Source organism: Sarcophilus harrisii, chromosome X (assembly GCF_902635505.1).
Source record: "Sarcophilus harrisii chromosome X, mSarHar1.11, whole genome shotgun sequence".
NCBI classification, from domain to species: domain Eukaryota; kingdom Metazoa; phylum Chordata; class Mammalia; order Dasyuromorphia; family Dasyuridae; genus Sarcophilus; species Sarcophilus harrisii.
The window spans coordinates 13,336,794-13,358,021 of NC_045432.1; the positions used below are offsets into that span (position 1 = coordinate 13,336,794).

Consider the following 21,228-nt stretch of genomic DNA (forward strand, 5'->3'; position numbering starts at 1 on the left):
GTTCCTTAGCAGCCTCCTCACTGGCATTCCTACCTTCTGTCTTTCCTTTCTTCTTCTGTTCAAGAAACTCTGAGGTCTTCCCCTCTCAGATTCTTTTTTTTTTTTGGGGGGGGGAGAAGTGTGAGGTAATCAGAGTTAAGTGACTTGCTTAGGGTCACACGCTAGTAAGTGCCAAATGTCTGAGGCTGGAGTTGAACTCAGGTTGTCCTGACTCTAAGACCAATGCTGTATTCGGTGCAGCTGGTGGGCTGCCCCTCCAGACTGATTCTTTTGGGAAGGAAAACTAGACCATCTTTTGCCTCAATTCCTACCTAGCCTTTGATTAGCAAATGAGTATTACCTCAAAGTGAGACCCGGAAAAGGCTTTAGTTTAAAGGCCAAGGCCTCCCACTGCAACATCTCCAGTTGGCCTGACCCAGGTCTGGCCACTGGACTCTGACAACTCTGGAGGAGAGGGAGACTGATAGCTGCACAACCCTGCCTCACTTCCAAGTCAGCACATCAGTCTGCAGATGTCACTGGTCCTCTTTGAAAACAAACAATGAGCAACAACAATATCATCATCTCTTGTAAAATGAGGGGCTTGATTCTCCAACTGATAAATGGTCAAAGGATATGAACAGACAATTTTCAGATGATGAAATTGAAACTATTCCCACTCATATGAAAGAGTGTTCCAAATCACTATTGATCAGAGAAATGCAAATTAAGGCAACTCTGAGATACCACTACACACCTGTCAGCTTGGCTAAGATGACAGGAAAAAATAATGATGAATGTTGGAGGGGATGCGGGAAAACTGGGGCACTGATGCATTGTTGGTGGAGTTGTGAGTGAATCCAACCATTCTGGAGAGTAGTTTGGAACTATGCTCAAAAAGTTATCAAGCTGTGCATACCCTTTGATCCAGCAGTGCTACTACTGGGCTTATACCCCAAAGAGATACTAAAGAAGGGAAAGGGACCAGTATGTGCCAAAATGTTTGTGGCAGCCCTGTTTGTAGTGGCCAGAAACTGGAAACTGAGTGGATGCCCTTCAATTGGAGAATGGCTGAGCAAATTGTGGTATATGAATGTTATGGAATATTATTGTTCTGTAAGAAATGACCAGCAGGATGACTACAGAGAGGCTTGGAGAGACTTACATGAACTGATGCTGAGTGAAATGAGCAGAACCAGGAGATCATTATATACTTCAACAATGATACTGTATGAAGATGTATTCTGATGGAAGTGGATTTCTTCGACAAAGAGAAGATCTAATTTAGTTTCAATTGATCAAGGATGGACAGAAGCAGCTACACTCAAAGAAAGAACACTAGGAAATGAATGTAAACTGTTTGCATTTTTGTTTTTCTTCCCGGGTTATTTTTACCTTCTGAATCCAATTCTCCCTGAGCAACAAGAGAACTGTTCGGTTCTGCACACAGATATTGTATCTAGGATATACTGCGACATATTTAATGTGTATAGGACTGCTTGCCATCTGGGGGAGGGGGTGGAGGGAGGGAGGGGAAAAGTCAGAACAGAAGGGAGTGCAAGGGATAATGTTGTAAAAAATCATCTTGGCATGGGCTCTGTCAATAAAAAGTTATAATTTTTTAAAAAAAGAAAAAAAAATGAGGGGCTTGGACTCAGTGGCCACCAAGATCCCTTCCAGCTCCAGATCCAGGACCATATGCTCATCTGATTAGAGTCTACAATTGATGGGAGAGATCCTGGAGGTCACCCAAACCCTTCCTGCTGATCTGGGCTGAGAACCCGGTCCTCATCCTCCAAGTCCAGCTCTCTTTCCTCCGTCTCCCAAGGCTTCTAATTCATTCTGGGCCCTGTTTTGCACCTCACACATGCGTGCACACCCCGCGCTCAAGACCCACTGCTCTCTGGACAAAATCCAGAGTTCAAAAAGGCAATTCAGGCCCTTATCCCATAGTCTGTACCCGTGACAATCATGGTGCTTCGAGGATCCCTACAGTCTGAGTCCAGCTAACTTCTCCAGCCTTAACCCTGGTTCTTCTTTGGGGTCTGGCTCATCATACTTCTTCCTCTCCAAATTCTTCTAATTTGTACTTAAAGATCCAGGGCAACCCTCCTCCCCTAGCTTCCTGAGCTGAGTAGATTCTGGGATGTTCACTTTAAGACTTTCTCCCTTTGCTCACCTGATAGCCACAGTCTGAGGGAGGAGGAAGGCAGATGTTGTCCACAGGCATTTCAAAAGTCTAAGTAAGAATGAGTTCAAACCTCATAGCAATGTAATGGAAAAATGAAGGTAAAAGTCATGAAGGAGGGACAGCTAGGTGGCACACTGGGTAGAGCACCAGCCCTGAAGTCAGGAGGATCCGAGTTCAAATCTGGTCTCAGACACTTAACACTTCCTAGCTGTGGGATCCTGGGCGAGTCACTTAACCCCAATTACCCCAGCAAAACAAAACAAAGTCATGACGGAGTTTATAACTGAGGAGTAGGAGTGAGTCAGATCTGGTGGCTTTGTAGAACACGTTGGCTTGGTTATTGTTGGCTTGGGGGCTAGGGTTTTTTTGGTATGAGGGAGAGGTGATTAGGTAAAGGAGGTGGCATCAGGTTCTGAAAAATGATTTTGGTGTCAAAAGTAAAGGGTTATGATTGTTGTGCATGTGTGTGTTTTTAAAGATTTGCCACTTAAAATGTTTATGGCGACCCTTTCTGTAGTGGCAGCGACCTGGAAACTGAGTGGCTGCCCATCAGTCAGAGAATGGCTGAATAAGTTGTGATATATGAAGGTTATGGGATATTATTGTTCTGTAAGAAACAACCAGCAGGATGTTTCAGAAAAACCTGGAAAGATGTACATGAACTGATGCTGAGGGAAATGAGCAGAACCGGGAGATCATGGTACATGTAACAGCAAGACTTTGCGATGATCAACTTTGATGGGCTTGGCTCTTTTCAACAATGAGGTGACTCAGGCCAACTCCAATAGATGGAAAATGGCATCTGCACCCAGAGAGACCGCTGTGGGGCCCGAATGGGGATCACAGCATAGTATTTTCACCTTCTATTGTTCTTGTTGTTGTTTGCTTGCTGGCTTTTTTTCTGTCTTATTTTTTCCCCCTTGGATCTGATTTTTTGCGGGCAGCACAATAAACATGGAAATATGTGTAAAAGAATTGTACATGTTTAACCTATATTGGATTGCTTGCTGTCTAGGGGAAATGGGAAGCAGGGAGGAAGGCAGTGAAATTTGGAACAAGGTTTTGAAATTATGAAGGCTGAAAACTATCTTTGCATGTATTTGGAAAATTAGAAACCTATTAGCTTTTTTCTTCTTTTTTATTATAGCTTTTTATTTACAAGACATGTGCATGGGTAATTTTTCAGCATTGACAATTGCCAAACCTTCTGTTCCAAATCTTCCCCTCCTTCCCCCCCACTCTCTTCCCTACATGGCAGGATGACCAGTACATGCTAAATATGCTAAAGTATATGTTAAATATAATATATGTATGCATGTCCAAACAGTTATTTTGCTGCACAAGAAGAATCAGATTTGGAAATAAGGTGAAATTAACCTGAGAAGGAAACTAAACATGCAGGCGGACAAAAACAGAAGGATTGGAAATGCTACATAGTGGTTTACATTCATTTCCCAGAGTCCTTTTGCTGGGTGTAGCTGGTTCTATTCATTCTTGAACAAATGGATTGATTTGGTTCATCTCAATGTTGAAGAGGGCCACGTCCATCAGAACTGATCATCATATGGTATTGTTGTTGAAGTATATAATGATCTCCTGGTCCTGCTCTGAATCCTGCTGGTCATTTCTTACAGAACAATAATATTCCATACCATTTATATTCCACAATTTACCCAACCATTCTCCAACTGATGAGCATCCATTCAATTTCCAGTTTCTGGCCACTACAAAGAGGGCTGCCACAAACATTTTTGCACACACAGGTCCCTTTCCCTTCTTTAAGATCTCTTTAGGACATAAACCCAGTAGTAACACTGCTGGATCAAAGGGTATGCACAGTTTGATAACTTTTTGAGCATCGTTCCAAATTGCTCTCTAGAACGGCTGGATCCATTCACAACTCCACCAACAATGCATCAGAGTCCCAGTTTTCCCACATCCCCTCCAACATCCATCATTATCTTTTCCTGTCATCCTACCCAATCTGAGAGGTGTGTAGTGGTATCTTAATTAAGTTGTCTTAATTTGCATTTCTCTGATCAATAATGACTTGGAACATCTTAAAAAGCTATTAGTATAAAAAAAATAAAGAATTGCTGCTGTACTGATGAAAAATGAATCCTTTTTGCCACTATCACCCTCAGTCAAAAATACAGGTGCTACCATTAATGCTTATGGTATCAGGAAAGTGTTTTTTAAAATAAATTTATTTAGTATTTTATTTTTCTCCAATTATATGTAAAGACAATTTTTAGCATTTGTTTTTTAAGACTTTGAGTTCCGAATTTTCTCCCTTTCTCCTTCCTTACCCCCTTCATTGAGAAGGCAAGCAATTCAATGTAAGTTATCCTTACGGAGTCATGCAAAACATATTTCCATATAAATAATCTTGTGAAAGAATCTGTCTTCAGACACCAGTTTTTTCTCTGGGTGTAGATAACGTTTTTCATCAGAAGTCCTTTCAAGTTGTTGGGGATCATTGTACTGCTGAGAATAGCTAAGTCAGGGGTCCTCAAACTACGGGCCAGATGCAGCAGCTGAGGACGTTTATCCCCCTCACCCAGGGCTAGGAAGTGTCTTTATTTAAAGGCCCACGAAAGAAAGTTTTTGTTTTTACTATAGTCTGGCCCTCCAACAGTCTGAGGGACAGTGAACTGGCCTCCTAGTTAAAAAGTTTGAGGACCGCTGAGCTAAGTCATTCACAGTAAGATGATCATCTTATACCATTGCTTAGTTACTTTGTACATACATAGTACATTTCACTTTGAGAGCATCCAGCTCATCATTTCTTCCAGCACAATACTGTGCCCCATAGCACAATTTGTTCAGTCATTCCTAAATGGATGGGTATCCTCTCAATTTCCAGCTCCCTGCTCCCAGAAAAGAGCTGCTATAAACATTTCCACACATCTAGGTCCTTCCTCGCTTTTTAAAATCTCTTTTGAGATACAGACATAATAATGGCACCACTAAGTCAAAGGGTATGTATGGTTTTATAGCCCTTTGGACATTGTTCCAAATTACTCTACACGGTGGTTGAATCGGTTTACAACTCCATCATCAGAATATTAAGGCCTCATTTTTTCCACATCCCTTCCGCTATTTACCATTCTCTTTTTCTGTCTTATTAGCCGATGAAGTGGTATTGTTTTGATTTGCATTCCTCCAATCAATACCAATTTAGAGCACCTTCTCATATGGCTCCAGAGAGTACTGATTACTTCATCTGAAACCTGTTTATATCTCTTAATTATTTGTCAATTGGGGAAAGGCTCCTATTTTTAAAAATGGGACTCAGTTCTCCATATATTTGAGAAGTGAGGTCTTTATCAGAGAAATTTACTTCAGTTTTTTTTCCTACAGTTATGATTGCTAAATGTATTTACTCCATCTTATTCTCCCCCACCTGTTTTTTCTATTCTCTGTCTTTTCACCCTGTTCTTCCTCAAAAGTGTTTTGCCTCTGAGTGCCACCTCCCTCGATCTACTTTCCCTTCTATCACTTCCCCCTTTCTCTTATTCTCTTTCCCTCCTGCTTTCCTGTAGAATAAGATAGATTTCTGCAACCAATTAAGGGTGTATGTTGTTCCCTCATTGGGCCAGTGCTGATGAAAATAGGTTCATTCACTCGCTGTTCTTTACCCAAGCTCCCCTATCTTTTCCTCCATTATAAAAGTGTCTTCTTGTCTCTTTTATGTGAGTTAATTTACTCCTCTGTAAGATTATGTGAGATAATCCTACCTTTCTCTTTCCCTTTGTCTTTATACATTCTTCCTCACCCCTTAATTTTATTTTTTTAGATCTTATCCCTTCATATTCAACTCATACCTGTGCCCTCTGTCTATATATATTCCTTCTAACTGCCTTAATAATTAGAAAGTTTTATGAGTTACAAGTATTACCTTCCTATGTACGAATGTAAACAGCTTAACCTTATTAAGTCCCTTATGATTTCCCTTTCCTGTTTACTTTTTGATTGTAGAGAACAATCTTGTATTTGAAAGTCAACTTTTCCATTCAGTTATGGTCTTTTCATCAAGAATGCTTAAAAGGTCTATATTTCATTGAATGTTAATTTTGTCTTCTGAAGGATTATATTAGGTTTGTCTGGGTAGGGGATTCTTGATTGTAATCCTAACTCCTTTGCCCTCAGGAATATCATAATGCAACAATATTCCTTTAATGTAGGAATTGCTAAATCTTGTGCTATCTTGACTGTGGCTCCATAAGATGAATTATTTCTTTTTGTCTACTTGCAATGTTCTCTCCTTGACCGGGGACCTCTGGAATTTGGCAACAATATTCCTTGGAGTTTTGGAGATCCCAAATTTCAAAATCATCTTTCAGGAGGTGACTGGTAGATTCTTTCAATTTCTATTTTGCCTTCTGATCCTAGAATAGTCAGGGAAGTTTTCCTTGATTATCTCTTGACAAATGATATCTAAGCTCTTTTTTAAAAAATCATGGCTTTCATGCTCCACGTCATTATTAATCAGAGAAATGCAAATTAAGACAACTCTGAGATACCACTACACACCTGTCAGATTGGCTAGAATGACAGGGAAAGATAATGCAGAATGTTGGAGGGGATGCGGGAAAACAGGATCAATAATACACTGTTGGTGGAATTGTGAACACATCCAGCCATTCTGGAGAGCAGTTTGGAACTATGCTCAAAAAGTGATCAAACTGTGATCCCTTTGATCCAGCAGTGTTTCTACTGGGCTTATATCCCAAAGAGATCATAAAGAAGGGAAAGGGACCTGTATGTGGCAGCCCTCTTTGTAGTGGCCAGAAACTGGAAACTGAGTGGATGCCCATCAGTTGGAGAATGGCTGAATAAATTGTGGTATATGAATGTTATGGAATATTATTGTTCTGTAAGAAATGACCAACAGGATGATTTCAGAGAGGCCTGGAGAGACTTACATGAACTGATGCCTAGTGAAATGAGCAGAACTAGGAGATCATTCTATACTTCAACAATACTATATGATGATCAAGATCAATTCTGATGGACGTGGCCATCTCTAGCAATGACATGAACCAAATCAGTTCTAATGGAGCAGTAATGAATTGAACCAGCTACACCCAGCGAAAGAACTCTGGGAGATGATTATGAACCATTACATAGAATTCCCAATCCCTCTATTTTTGTCTGCCTGCATTTTTTATTTTCTTCACAGGCTAATTGTAAACTATTTTAAAGTCTGATTTTTTTTTGTACAGCAAAATACCTGTTTGGACATATGTACTTATTTTGTATTTAATTTATACTTTAACATATTTAACATGTATTGGTCAACCTGACATGTGGGGGAGAGGGTAAGGGGAAGGAGGGGAAAAACTGGAACAAAAGGTTTGGCAATTGTCAATGCTGTAAAATTACCCATGCATATGACTTGTAAATAAAAAGCTATAATTAAAAAAAATCATGGCTTTCAGGTCAAATAATTTTTAAATTGACTCTATTTTCCAAGTCAGCTGTTTTTCTTTTCTTTTCTTTTTTTGTAGTATTTACCAATTTTTAAATAATAGCCTTTTATTTTCAAAATACACACAAAGATAGTTTTTTTCAACATTTACCCTTGCAAAACCTTATGCTCCAAATTTTTCTCCATCCCTTCCTCTCCTCCCTCCCTTAGACAATAAGTAATCCAATATACGTTAAATATGTGCAATTCTTCTATACATATTTCCACATTTATCATTCAGCTGTTTTTCCAATGAGATATTTCACCTTGTTTTCTAACTTTTTCCCATTTATTTTATTTTAACCATTCTTTTGGTTTTGTTTTTTCTTGATTTTTCATAAAGTCATTAGCTTCCATTTACTTGATTCTAAATTTTAGGGAATTATTTTCTTCAGTGAGCTTTTGTATTTGGTCAATTATACTGTTTAAGGAGTTCTTTTTTCTTCAGTGAATTTGATGCGGTTTGAGTGGTCTCAATTCCTGGTGGCCAAGAGGTTCGTGGCAGTAAGAGAGTTGTTAAGAATCCCCTTTAAATTGACCACAGGTTTAGAGTGAAAGAATTCACTCATTCCCAAATTATTAGTTGCAAAATGAAAGTTAATTTTGGATAGAAATCAGTTTGCCAAGGGGCTGACTTCTATAGTGGCAGAGTTCTATTTGGAAATAGATTTGGCGCTGAGAATGCTCAGTGGGCAGGGTCTTAGCAAAGTGCATGGGCCATCTGCAAAGAATGAGTCCAGATACTACCCTTTTTAAGGAGTCTTGGGGCTTTAGGAGCCGAGGTTCCCAGGCTTAGATTCTTATCAGTTTTCAGCAGGATCTCCTATTGCAATTAACAACACTTCAAAGGGATGCTTTTTGACCAGGATTTCTAATTGAATCAAAGGCTCTGGCATCCCAGAAAGATAACTTATCTGGGGGGGGATATGCCTTCCCCAGTTGGGGCTGAGACGCCAAAAGGGATCACAGATCAAAAGGAAATAGTTTCTTAAAGGGAACACAACTTTAGTAAAAGAAACAGTTCCCTCCCGCTTCAAATTTTGTGCCTCTTTTTCTACTTGGACAATTCTGTTTTTGAACATTCTTCTTCTCATTGGCTTTTTGTTCTTTTTACCATTTGGCCTATTCTGTTTTTTAAGCTGTTATTTTCTTTAGTCCTTTTTATGTCTCCTTTGCCAAGCTGTTGACTTGTTTTTCATAATTTTCTTGCATCACTCTCATTTCTCTTTTATCAGTTTTTTCTCCTACCTCTCTTACTTGATTTTCAAAATCCCTTTTGAGCTCTTCCACAACCTGAGACCAATTCATATTTTCCTTGGAGGCTTTAGATGTAGAATTTTTGTCTTTGTTACCTTCTTCTGAGTGTGTTTTGATTTTCCTCCTCATCATAGTAACTTTCTGTGATCAGAATTTTTTTCTATAGTTTTCTCATTTTCCACTCTATTTCTTGACTTAACTTTTTGTTAAAGTGGGGCTCTGCTTCTAGGGTGGAGGGTGCACTGTCCCAAGCTTATATTCAGAGATAATTCTAGGGACCTGTAAATTTTCAGTTCCTCCAAGGTGGTATGATCTAGGGGAGAGCCGCATTTACTACTCTTCTGTCCTGTGATCTGGTCTGTGAGTGACTACAACACTTTTTCCTGCCCTGGAAATGTGCTGAGGGTCCCTACTCCACTGTGGCCACAAGTTGGTGTGCTAGTACTCCTCCTTACCCTGGGATTGCCACTCAGGACTGTGAGCCCGATCTGACTATGGGCAAAGCAACAGAGTTTTGCCTCGGTTTTAGCAAAGAAAATCTCCTTCTGATAAGTTGTTCAATCTCCTTTATGGACAGAGAGCTCTGGAAGCAGCTACTGTTGATTCAGTGCCTCCTAAGATCTGCTTTCGGTTTGCTGGGGCTGGACTGTGCTCCCCTCTCACCCTTTCCTGTTGACCTTCTAAGGTGTCTTTGGCTAGAAAATTATTCAGGAATTGCTTTATGGCATTATTTAAGGGGATTCGGAGGGGTTTGGGGGAGAGGTAAAACAAGTCACTGCCTTTTCTTCTCCACCTTGACTCCACCTCCCAGGAAAGTGTTTTATGCAAATAAAAAATCCCAACAACAACAACAACAACAACAACAACAACACACACACAAAAAAAAGAAGTGATAGCATCCTCCACAGTCTCCAAAAGTTGGAGAAGCAAATTTTCTTCAGTGAGCTTTTGGAACTCTCATTTACAAACATGTAAGAAAGTTTGGGTCAGAAATGACCCTTGGCAGGCCTAGTATTTTACTCAGTATGATATGATACAGACCTTAAAGATAAGTCTACCCATGAAGATAGAACATTGATCTCCCCGTCCCAAGAGCCTCTCAGCATTGGAAGCACTTGGGGAAAAGTAGGCTTGGTCTCTCCAATACTGCTCTCATTCCTTGGATACTCTGAGTAGTTCATTATGGATCCCCTCCCTGTACTTTGGTTTAAAACTGTCTTCTTTCTATAGAGGAAGGCTCTGAGATAAGGGCACTGCTTTTGTTTCCACCTCTGGCCCTCATAAGAAGAACCTGAGTCTTAGTCCGCCAAGTCTGACCTGACGGCAAGACGGTGCTTACCTGTGTGATGCAGGCTCCTGTGAAGGCCACGATCACAGCCACCACATTGACCGTCAGTTGGAACTGCAGGAACTTAGAAATGCTGTCGTAGACATTTCGACCCCACATCACTGCCTTGACGATGCTGGAGAAATTGTCGTCGGTCAGGATGATGTCGGAAGCCTCTTTGGCCACGTCTGTTCCTGCGATGCCCTGCAGAATCACACAGAAGATTCGTGGGAAGGACTTTCCCAATAGGCCACTTTCACCTCCCAGCTCCCCCCTTTCCGAACAAGGCAAATTCATCGTTGCCATAAAATCCATTCTTTTATTTGACTCCTTTACTCTTCCATTGGTGTATACCTACTACAGGCATGGATGGAGCCCACAGAGACATTAGAAGTTTTCACAGGGTATTTGCCTTCCTTTCTGTAATCGTAATAACAGCTAACAATTATGGGTCACTCCGAAGTTTGCAAAGCACTCTACGTATGTTAAACTCATTTGATTCTCACAATAACTCTGGGCTGTTAATGGTCATTTTATAAATGAGGAAACTGAAGCAGATAGCAGTAAAGTGACTTGTCCAAGGTCACCCAGCTGGTAAGTGTCCAAGACAAGATTCAAGATCACATCTTCCTGACTCCAAGACTCTTTTCTCTGTGCCACCTTGCTATTGCTTTTCTGTCCTGAAACACTGAGTAACGAAGTCTCAAATGGATAGATGTCTCCTCTGTAAACTGGAGGACCGGCCTAGATAACCTCCAAGTTTCTTCCCAAATCATTATGCAGCATAATGTATTAGTTATATTGCTGCAAAGTTGTCCATAAAACAAAATGCTTTGCACTCTAGTCCTATTTTAAATAGCAAAAGAAATTTAGCATTAGAAGGAATGTCTTTGCAAAACCCAGTAGCTTCTGGGCTTCCCAACTGGCCTTCCTGCCTCCAGTGTCTCTGGCCTGACTCGTCCTCCATGCTAAGTCAAAGGCCCGGTCAGTCCTGAGGCCTCTCACTCCACTCTGAGCCCACTCTAAATCGCCAGGAAGTATTTCTGGACATCAAGCCCCAACTTGCCTCTTTTCAACTTCCTCCCATGGCTCCTGGTTCCGCCCTCTAGGGCCAAGATATAAAACAAGCCCAGGCCTTGTTCCATGGGACAGCCCTTCAAACACCTGAAGAGCTCTTGTGAGCCTCTTCTTCACATTCCTGGTTCTTCAGATGCTCTTCAAAGGGTACACGCCGTCTGAAGGCGCTTGCCCCCAGTCGGACTTCCTCTGCATGGTTTCTAATTCATTCATATCTTTGCCGAAACATGACGTCTACTTCATGGGCACTTTTGCCATGAGATGCTCCCTGTCCTTAAGGACCTTATAGTTTATTGGAAAGAAGCTTCATGTTCACAGATGAATAACAACAGGATATTTATTTCTGGGTAGCTAGACGGTGCTGCAGTGGATAGAGCACTGGGCCAGGAATTGGGAACTTACATTACAGATGCTTACTGTGTGATTTTGAGTAAGTCACTTCACCCTGTTTGCCTCAGTTTCCTCATCTGTAAAATGAGCTGGAGAAGGAAATGGCAAACTATTCTAGTATCTCTGTCAAGAAAACCCCCAATGGAGTCACAGAGAGTCAAACATGATTGAAAAGTTACTGAACAACTAAATCTATTTCCCTGCTCACCCTCTGCACTGTCATTGGGCTTAAGGAACTCTGGTGCTAGTTCAGCACCTCTTGAACCCAGTAAAGTGACTTGCTAAGGATGATACAGTTAGTGTGCTGTTAGAAGCAGAACTTGAACTCAAGTCTTCCTGACTGGCCATCTCTGCATATTCTGCGTGACCTGCCTCTAAATTTAGGTCATATACCAAATACATCCCTAGTGATCTGGGAGGAGGCACTTGAGTTGTACTGAACAGAACCAACTGAGGTCAGATATGGTCTGGCCAGAACAAGTTCTCCCAACTCTCAATACTCAGCCTCTCTCTCTTTCTTGGTTGCCTTGTCATATTGAGGACTCCCGTTGAGCCTCTAGATCTTTTTCAGACAGATGGCCTCTCCGTCAACACTTGGGAGCTGATTGTTTGACTCCAAAGTGTATGATTTTACATTTAGCTTTGTTATTATTATTTACATTAGCTTTATCATTATTATAAATAATTAATTATTTTTTCTTAGCTCTCATTAGATCCAGCCCAGTGTTCCAGCCAGTTGCCTACTTCAGAGATTTTGACGGCTGGGAAGTGTTTTTTCTTTGTCAGGTCTGAGGAAGAAAGTGGTGAGATGGCAAGAGCGATTGCAAAATGATGTTTGATGAGCAAGGGCAGGTGTTGCCTTTTCTTTAGCTTGAAATTCTAAGAGCAAGAGACAAAGGTGACTATGTGGATGAGGCTGCTCAGTGGCCTCGTCTGAGGGGTTCTAGGGCCGTGACAAAAATAGTGCTAATGACTTTGGAGAAAATCTGAAAGCCTTGGCAGGAATCAAAGACAAAGCTGTGGCTGAACTTGAATATCTAGAGCACTGAAGGGGTTAAGTCCAGGATCACACCGTCAACATGTGACCGAGGTGGGACTCGAACCCAGGATTCCTGCCTTTCATGCTAGTTCTCTACCCACTACTCTACACGTTTTCCCTCTCTTTTTTCCTCTCTTGTGGCTGAACTTGGGCAAAGGGTCTTCCAGGGAAAGCGGCTTTAAGGCCAGAAAGGAGAACCAAAGAGGGGAGAAGAAATGACAGCACTCTTGGACATTGGTCATTTGTGGCTGTATCACTTTATAAAATAATAAGAATGAAGGAACGGAGAATTTATTAAGTGCTGTATTGAGGGGACAAGAAGAAAAGAAAACCTTTTAGTAACCCATGAGCTTTCAGCTTCTGCCTAGAATCAGAGTCACTGGATCACAGGATCTAGATTACTAGATCACAGGATTCAGAACTAGCAAGGAACCTAGGCCTACATTCTAGACGGGGAAAATGAGGCCCAGTGAGGGAAAACGGTTTGCCTGAGGTCATCCAATTAGAAATTTGCAGACTCAGAATTTGAACTGTTATTTTGACTATGTTATGCTGCCTCTCTTTGAGCAGTTATGTGACCCTGCAGTGACTAGAGTCTGGAGTCAAGAAAAATTGAGTTCAAATCTTGTCACGGATACTGTGATTCTGAACCAGTCATTTAATCAGACATGGCCAAAAAATGACTGAATGATATTGCCTCCCTTGACTCTTTCTGCAAGAAACAAGCAGAAGAGTGTGGAGAGCTGGAAGTCTTTATTCCCTACCAATGAATTTTGTGAAAACCAATTGGGAAGGACTTTGGGACACTGAGTTTGGGACACCGACTTTGGGACACCGAGTTGGTTTCCCTTTGCATGATCTCTAGGAAACCGAACAAGAATAAAGACAACATGGAGCTGCTACAGAAAGGGTGTCCACTCCAGCTTTGACAGCAGGGTTTCCTGTGCCAATGGTCAATGATTTTTATCTGGTTTTCTGCATTCACTAAGCATATAACCTAGTGAGTGCCTCTTGGTTGTCTCTTAGGCATATCAGATTCTTGAAAGTTACACTTGATCTCTTTAAACCTGGGCCTTCCCCAAGTCTGATTTCCCTTCCCTCAAGCAGGAGGTGCGTTTTGGCTATGCACAGTATGGTGTGTGTGTGTGTGTGTGTGTGTGTGTGTGTGAGAGAGAGAGAGAGAGAAACAGAGAGACAGAGAGACAGAGAGAGATCAGTGTAGTTGGAGCTTTCCAAGATGGAGTCTCTGAGGACTCCCCTTCCCAAACCTTTATGGGACTGGAAGGATCATAAGCATGACTAGGGAGGGAGAAAAGTTTACCATAGCAAAGCCCACATCAGCTTTCTTCAGAGCAGGCCCATCATTGGTCCCATCTCCAGTCACAGCCACCACTTGCCGCTGCTCTCCGATGGTACTGTCGATAATCCCTAAAACACACAGGAGAAGGCCACAAAGTGAAGCGAATACCCGTCACTTTTCAACCACTGTTGTCCCAACTTTCCTGATGATTCAACCAACTGGGGGAAGCCCTGGATTGGGATTTAGGAAATGAGTCTCCGGTCTTGATTCTGCCACTCACTAGCTCTCCCATGTTGGGCCAGTCATTTCTTTTCTCTGGGCCTCAGTTTCTTTATTTACGAGGGGGTGGAATTCACTCAGTGGCCTGTGGGGACCGGGGCAAGCCTCTTTTAGCTAAAATCAATGAGTTCTCATTCACTTTTGCATAATATCCAGCCTGTGAACTGACTCATCTCCTTAGTGACCTCCCTCTCCCACAACAATGGGGCCCTACTTAGGAGTACAGACCAGGAACTGGAAGGGGCCTCAGAGGCCATCTAGTTCAATCCTCTCATTTGACTGAAGGGGAAACTGAGGCCCAGGGAAAGGAAAGGACTTGCCCAGGGTCACGGAGGCAGTAAGGGATAGAGGCTAGATACAAAACTTTTAACAGTACTGTACTACCATCATTAGGTTCCCTCCCAGCAATCATTGCTTCCTTTTCAATCCCAGGTCTCATTCCCTCAAGGTCAGACTTTTCCTACCTTCCCGGGTGACAATGAACAACCTGATGAACTCATGCTATGGTGAGTAAAGCTACTCAGGCTCCTCTTTCCCAATTCCTGGATCACCTGTGTGGATTATATTAGGATAAGAGCCTGCTGGATGGGGACAATAGATTAAGGCTCTTGGGCTCCTCTTTGTATATTTCACTTGTACATTTCAGTTCTCTGGTGGCCTGGAATTTTATGGTCAGATGTGGGTGTTTCCTGTACCAGGGATTCTGAATCTTTGGGTCATGGGAATCTTCTCAGAATCATGGTTTAAAATGCAGAAAGTCAAATATCATAGGATTACTAGAAAAGTCATTATACTGAAAAGCAGCTAGCAAAAAAATAAAAAAATTCAGACTTCAAGTTAAGAATCTCTGTCCTTTACTAATACATTGTTGATGGAGTTGTGAAATGATCCAGCATTCTCCAGAGCAATTTAGGCCCAAAGGGCTATCAAACTCTGCATACCCTTTGATCCAGCAGGCTCTCTACTGGGTCTGTATCCCAAAGAAATCTTAAAGGAGGGAAAAGGACCTACAACGCAACAATGTTTGTGGCAGCCCTTTTCGTAGTGGCCAGAAGCTGGAAACTGACTGGATGCCCATCAATTGGAGAATGGCTGAATAAGTTATGGTCTATGAATGTTATGGAATATTATTTTATAAGAAATGATCAGGAGGAAGATTTCAGAGGAGACTGGAGAGACTTACAGGAACTAAGTGAAACGAGTAGAGCCAAGAGAACATTGCACATAGCAATAAGATATGTGATGATCAACTGTAATGGACGTGGCTCTTTTCAACAATGAGGTGATTCAGGCCAGTTGCAATAGACTTGGGATGGAAAGTGGCATCATAATTGAGACAGAGAACTATGGAGACTAAACATGGATCACAACATAGTATTTTCAGTTTTATTGCTTTTGTTCTTTGCTTGTTTTCTTTCTCTTTCTCATTTTTCCCCTTTTTGATCTGATTTTTCTTGCATAGCACAATAAAAGTGGAAATATGGTTAGAAGAACTGCACATGTTTAACCTGTGATGGATTACTTGCTATATAGGGGAAGGGGGAAGTGGGGAGGAAGGAGAAAAATTTGGAACACAAGGTTTTGCAAGATATGAATGTCAAAAACTGTATTTTGGGAGACAAAAAGCTATTATTATATATGTTTCATTTATTTATTATTATAGCTTTTTATTTACAAGATATATATATGGGTAATTTTTCAATATTGACCCTTGCAAAACCTTCTGTTCCAACTTTTCCCTTCCTTCCCCCCACCCCCTCCCCTAGATGGCAGGTAGTCCCATACATGTTAAAGTATATGTTAAATACAGTATATGTATACATATTTATAGTTATCTTGCTGCACAAAAAAATCATATCTAGAAGGAAAAAAAAACAGAAAGAACAAAAGGTAAGCAAACTATAACAGAAAGAGTGAGAATACTATGTTGTGATCCTCATTCAGTTCCTAGTCCTCTCTCTGGATGGAGATGACTCTTCTTCATCACTGAACAAGTGGAACTGGTTTGAATCATCTCATAGTTGAAAAGAGCCACATCCATCAGAATAGATCATCATACAGTCTTCTTGTTGCCGTGTATAATGATCTCCTGGTTCTGCTCATTTCACTCAGCATCAGTTCATGTAAGTCTCTCTGAGCCTCACTGTATTCATCCTGCTTGTCATTTCTTATTCCATAATAATATAATATAATATATATAATATAACATAATAATGTTATTCCATAACATTCATATACCACAATTTACCCAACCATTCTCCAGTGGGCATCCACTCAGTTTCCAGTTTAAAAAGCTATTATTATAAAATTATAATATAATATAAATTATATAATCCCTGTCCTTGTAGATCCCAAGTACATTATCATTTAGAAGGTCCTCAAGAGCTACTATGATTAAAATAGCCATCCTCCTAGAGCCAAGCTAGTGATGGACCTCGGCATATACGTGGGCTGGTTCTTGGGGACAGACATGGCGTCTCTTTCTAAGGGAACCGAGAAAGGCCTCATGTAGACAGCCAGATGGCTCAGTGGATAGAATGCTGGCCTCGGGGTCAGGAAAACTGGAGGCAAATCCTGCCTAGGATACTTTCTAGTTGTGTGACTTTGGCCAAGTCACTTAAGCTTCCTGTATCTCAGTTTCCTCATCTACAGAATGGAGAAAATAATCACACTTACCTCCTAAGGCTGCCATGAGGCCCCAAATGAGATGATAACTGACTTGTAAACCTTTATATACCCATACCTATGTATGTGGATATGTGTACACACACATATAAAATATTCATCTCAGCGTTTGCTACGGAAACAGCCCAAGGCCATGCTACAGAGAGAGATTCCCAGTCTAATAGGGAGGCTAGAGAAGAGCCAGGTTTTAAGAACAAGGCAACAAGGATCAGGAAGGTAAGTGAGCCGGGACAGGTGGGCAGAAGTCGTAGCTTTCGATAACTCGCTTGCGTGTGTGCAGGGCTGGGGGGTGAGACTTCTCTCGTGCTCCTTCCATCTTCTCTCACTTTCAGTTCTAAGCAACCCGACTTTGGGGTGGAGGTCCCAAACACATGACCCTTCCCCAACTCCTGGGGCACCAGTGCCTCCAAACTGTCCCTCTCCTGATCCCAAAGGAAAAGCCACACAAGAGGTCTGGAAACAAACAAACAACTACAGGGCCCTAGCCGGCTGATTGCCTGAGTCCCGGGGGTGGGGTGGGGAGGGGGTACGGTTCATATTGAGAGAGAAAAGTGCAGAGGCGGGGGAGGAGGTCCCAGCTCAGGGCCGACTCGAGCTTTCCTAGTTTACTATTTTTGACGGCTATTCCCCCATTTGTTCATCTGTTAAATCCAGAGCCGGGCTTGTAATAGATATTTTGAAATGTATCTGCCCAACCATTCCTTCAGCTTTGACAGGCAGGGGCAGCCTTTTGCCGGAGCCGGGGAGACCGCCTGCTTGTAGTTTGAGCACATTGCCACCCAGTGGAAACCCTCCACTGGATCATGACCAAATCTCGTAAAGCCCCGGGTTCTACGGACTTCCTCTCCCCACTGGGGGTCTGTGGATGGATTTCAGGGGGCCAGGGAATTTGGATGGGAAAAGAGGCGTCTCTTTCACTGACTTATAGCTGAAGTGGAACATTTCCTTCAATTAGGAATACAGGCGACGGACTTTTTTCTGAGCAGGGCCCGTGTCACAAAGAAGAATCCAGGCTGTATAAACCTAAGGCAGCACACGAGACGAAGGGGGTGGCTCACGCTGCTGCAACATCCCAAGTGTCACACGGGAGCTAACCACTAAGGTCACCATTTATCTACAATTGAGTTTCAATTCCTTTAAATCTCATTGTGACCTTATGAGAGTCATAGGTCAGGAAATAAGACCACCATTTTGTAGATGACGAAACGGAGGTCCAGAGAGAATGTGTAAACGGGGACATGAACTGAGTGAGCGCCACACACAGGTGATATTTATGTGTAATGTGGTTCTTTCAGTGTATATTCTCTGAATTGCACCCAGTTATTTGAGTACCATTTGTACCCAAATAACTGTTCTCGCTTTTAAAATGCTACTGGCATGGGGGTAGCTACATGGTGCAATGGGGTAGAGCATGCTTCGGAAATCAGGAGAACACGAATTCAAATCTGGCCTCAGACAGCTAGTACTAGCTGTGTGACCCTGGCCAAGTCACTCAACTCCAATTGCCTTGCAAACAGACAAACCAAAAAATGTTTAGAATGCTTCTAGTCCCTGAACCACCGGTTCTCCAAGGGACCTTCTTAGCTCAAAGATTCCAGTGGGAAAAAGTACCGAGTCTCGATTCCAAGCTCAGCTCTGCCACCTCTATGACCTTAGACAAATCATTTGCCCTGCCTGGGTCTCAGTTTCCTTTCCTGCCAAATTACAGGATGAGACTAGATGACCCGAAGCTCCCTTGGAACCCTGACCTAGCAGACATGGCCTTGGGAAATGGCCTCCATGGTATGTTCTTTCTCTCCCTGCTCTGCTGTCCCTCTTCTGATAACCAGTGGCGCGGTCTTAGACTCCTACAGGGGCAACTTTGCTCAGTGGGCTGAGCCAGTGGGGCAAGTTCCTTGGCCCACTCGCTCCTTCCAGGGCTATGAGCATGCAGCTGCTATTTTGAGCTGCTCTAAAAATGTGCAGATTTGATGGGGAGGGATGGATGTGGGGGGGGGGGAAGAGGCGGAGGAAACAGGGGGACAAAAACTGGCAACAACAATTTTTCGATTTGCTAACGTTGCCCTGGTGTCCTTGGCCTTCCCAGGTGGCCGAGGGCCCATCGCTGGGTGGGGGTGGGGGGCTGGAAGAAGTTATGGGCTCTGCCTGAAACTTAACATGTCCTTAGTCATACCCCTTCTTCTCCTCACTAGCTCTCAGTTTCTCTGTTGGGAGAATAATATCTGGCACTTACATAGAACTTCTTTAAGGTGTGCCCAGCCCTTTATAGCTCATAACAACCCTCAGAGCTTGGGGTTATTAGCTTCCCCATATTATACACCAAGTGTCCCAAAAGTCTGGGTGGGGTTGTAAGCTATTAAAATGTTGCACTCAAAGCTTAAAACTGCACCAAGAATTTGGGGACACCTCATATGAGGAAATGGAGGCTGAGAAAAGTTTGAGGGCCAAAGTGCACTAAAGATCAGGTCTCCTGACTCTCAGGTTCATCCATGCTCCTTCGACCCCAACTTGAAGCGTGAGAGAATTCAAGTCAACCCAAAAGCCAGAAATGACCTAGCAGCGTGATCCCATGATCACTTCATCTTTTTGTGCCTCAGTTTCTTTACAGGATAAAATGGGGAGGTTGGAGTCGGCCTCTAAGGTCTCTTTTTAGCTCTAGAGCTAGGATGCTGTGAACCTTGACTTCGCTCACTTCTGGTTTTCATGCTGCGCCAAGATATTTATTTAGGGGATATTACTTAAATCAGGGTTCACTTGTATTGAGGTTCAAAACCTGATGCTATTGCTGTCCTGTGTCATCTTCATCTTTTTCTCTTCCATGATCCTCTGCTCTTTGGTCTGCCTCAAACTAGCCTCCCAAAGCTGTTGTGGATTTCCCAATGTGGAGGCTGGGGGAGAAGGAACTCTGTGGAGGGGCAGAACTAGCATTCTCAAGCCAGGTCCCAGATTGGCTCCATTTCTCCTAAATGTGACAATATCGTATCAGATGCGACCCAAAGTAGAGGATTATGGGAAAATTAAAAAAACCCGATAACTGAGCTTTAGAAGATGTACTATAAAAGTTGGGAGAGGGGGAGAGGACAGAGAAGAGGGGTACCGTGGAGGAGGGGGCTGCAAAGAGCCAGTGGGGGATCTGGGTCTTACCTTTCACCAGGGTGTGTTTGTCAGTGGGAGAAGATCGAGCCAAGACTCTCAGCTTGGGCCAGACCTTATCTAGGCGGTCTTGTTCGATCTGGGGAGTACAAAGAAGAGGCAAGGCTGAGGCCGAGACAGGACAAGGATAAAGAGAAATCACTGCATGACAAGGCCAGAGGGATGAAAAGAGACAAGGCCAAAAGGATCATCTGTGAACAGCTTTGTTTGGGGCCTTGGAGGAAAATCAGGCGAGTACGTGCGCTCCCACTCCCAGCCCAGTGTCGGTCCAAACAGTGGAGCTATCAGGAGGAAGTCACAAAACCCACTGGGCTTCCTCTCGGCCGGGCCCCCAGCCTTTCTCAGTTCCCATAATGCTTGACTTTCAAACAACTCCTATATGGTGGAAAGAATAACTTAGGGGGCTTGCCAGGCATGTGTACCTAGCCTTGGATACAGGGATTGTGATTTCCCTGTTGCAGAGTTCTCTTCTGAGTGAGGGAACTCCCTCTTCGTGAAGGTTGACACGATCCCCGAGTCTGAGAGACCTGCCTCAGAGCATTGGAAGTCAAATGACTTTTCCAAAGTCTCATAGGCATGTGGGTCAGAGGTCAGACTGGAGGCGAGGTCTTCTGATTCTGAAGGCCCCTTTCTGTCTAGTAGGACACACCGCTTCTCATTCATTCACACAGAAGAAAGAAAATCAAATCATTTCAACAGGCTAAAATGGTTATTTATACCAAATGACTTAGAGCTCTTTGCCAAGCACCTTGGTTGGGAAGGGGGGACGCGAGGTTGGGAACCTCTGACTTCACTTTCAGGAACAATAAACAAAGTAATATTGAGCAGCCTCCACTTTTGGTACTTACACATTAAATGCTTGGGTAAAAGCATTAAAAGTGAACTTTTATAATTTCAATTTTAATTAATCTTTAATTAATTTAATTTTATCTTTTAAATTAATCTTATCTTTTATCTTTTAAATTAATTTATTATAATTATAATAATTAAATTAATTTATCTTTTAAATTAATCTTAATATTGATGAGCAGAACAGTCTAATGGTCAGAGACCAGGCAGCTCTGGGTTCTAATCTTTC

General features: G+C 42.4%; 1 protein-coding gene across 12 annotated transcripts in view; it reads right to left on the minus strand.

Moving 5' to 3' along the window:
* ATP2B3 (ATPase plasma membrane Ca2+ transporting 3) overlaps positions 1-21,228 on the minus strand; it is a 106,380-nt gene that overhangs the window by 23,297 nt on the left and 61,855 nt on the right. For all 12 annotated transcript variants that reach the window (XM_003774696.3, XM_003774693.3, XM_012553184.2 and 9 more), the window contains 3 exons: positions 20,142-20,229; positions 14,055-14,161; positions 10,240-10,431 (listed from right to left, as the gene is read on the minus strand). In XM_003774696.3, the coding sequence (XP_003774744.1) occupies positions 10,240-10,431; positions 14,055-14,161; positions 20,142-20,229 (387 nt within the window). The remainder of the gene's footprint in view (positions 1-10,239; positions 10,432-14,054; positions 14,162-20,141; positions 20,230-21,228) is intronic.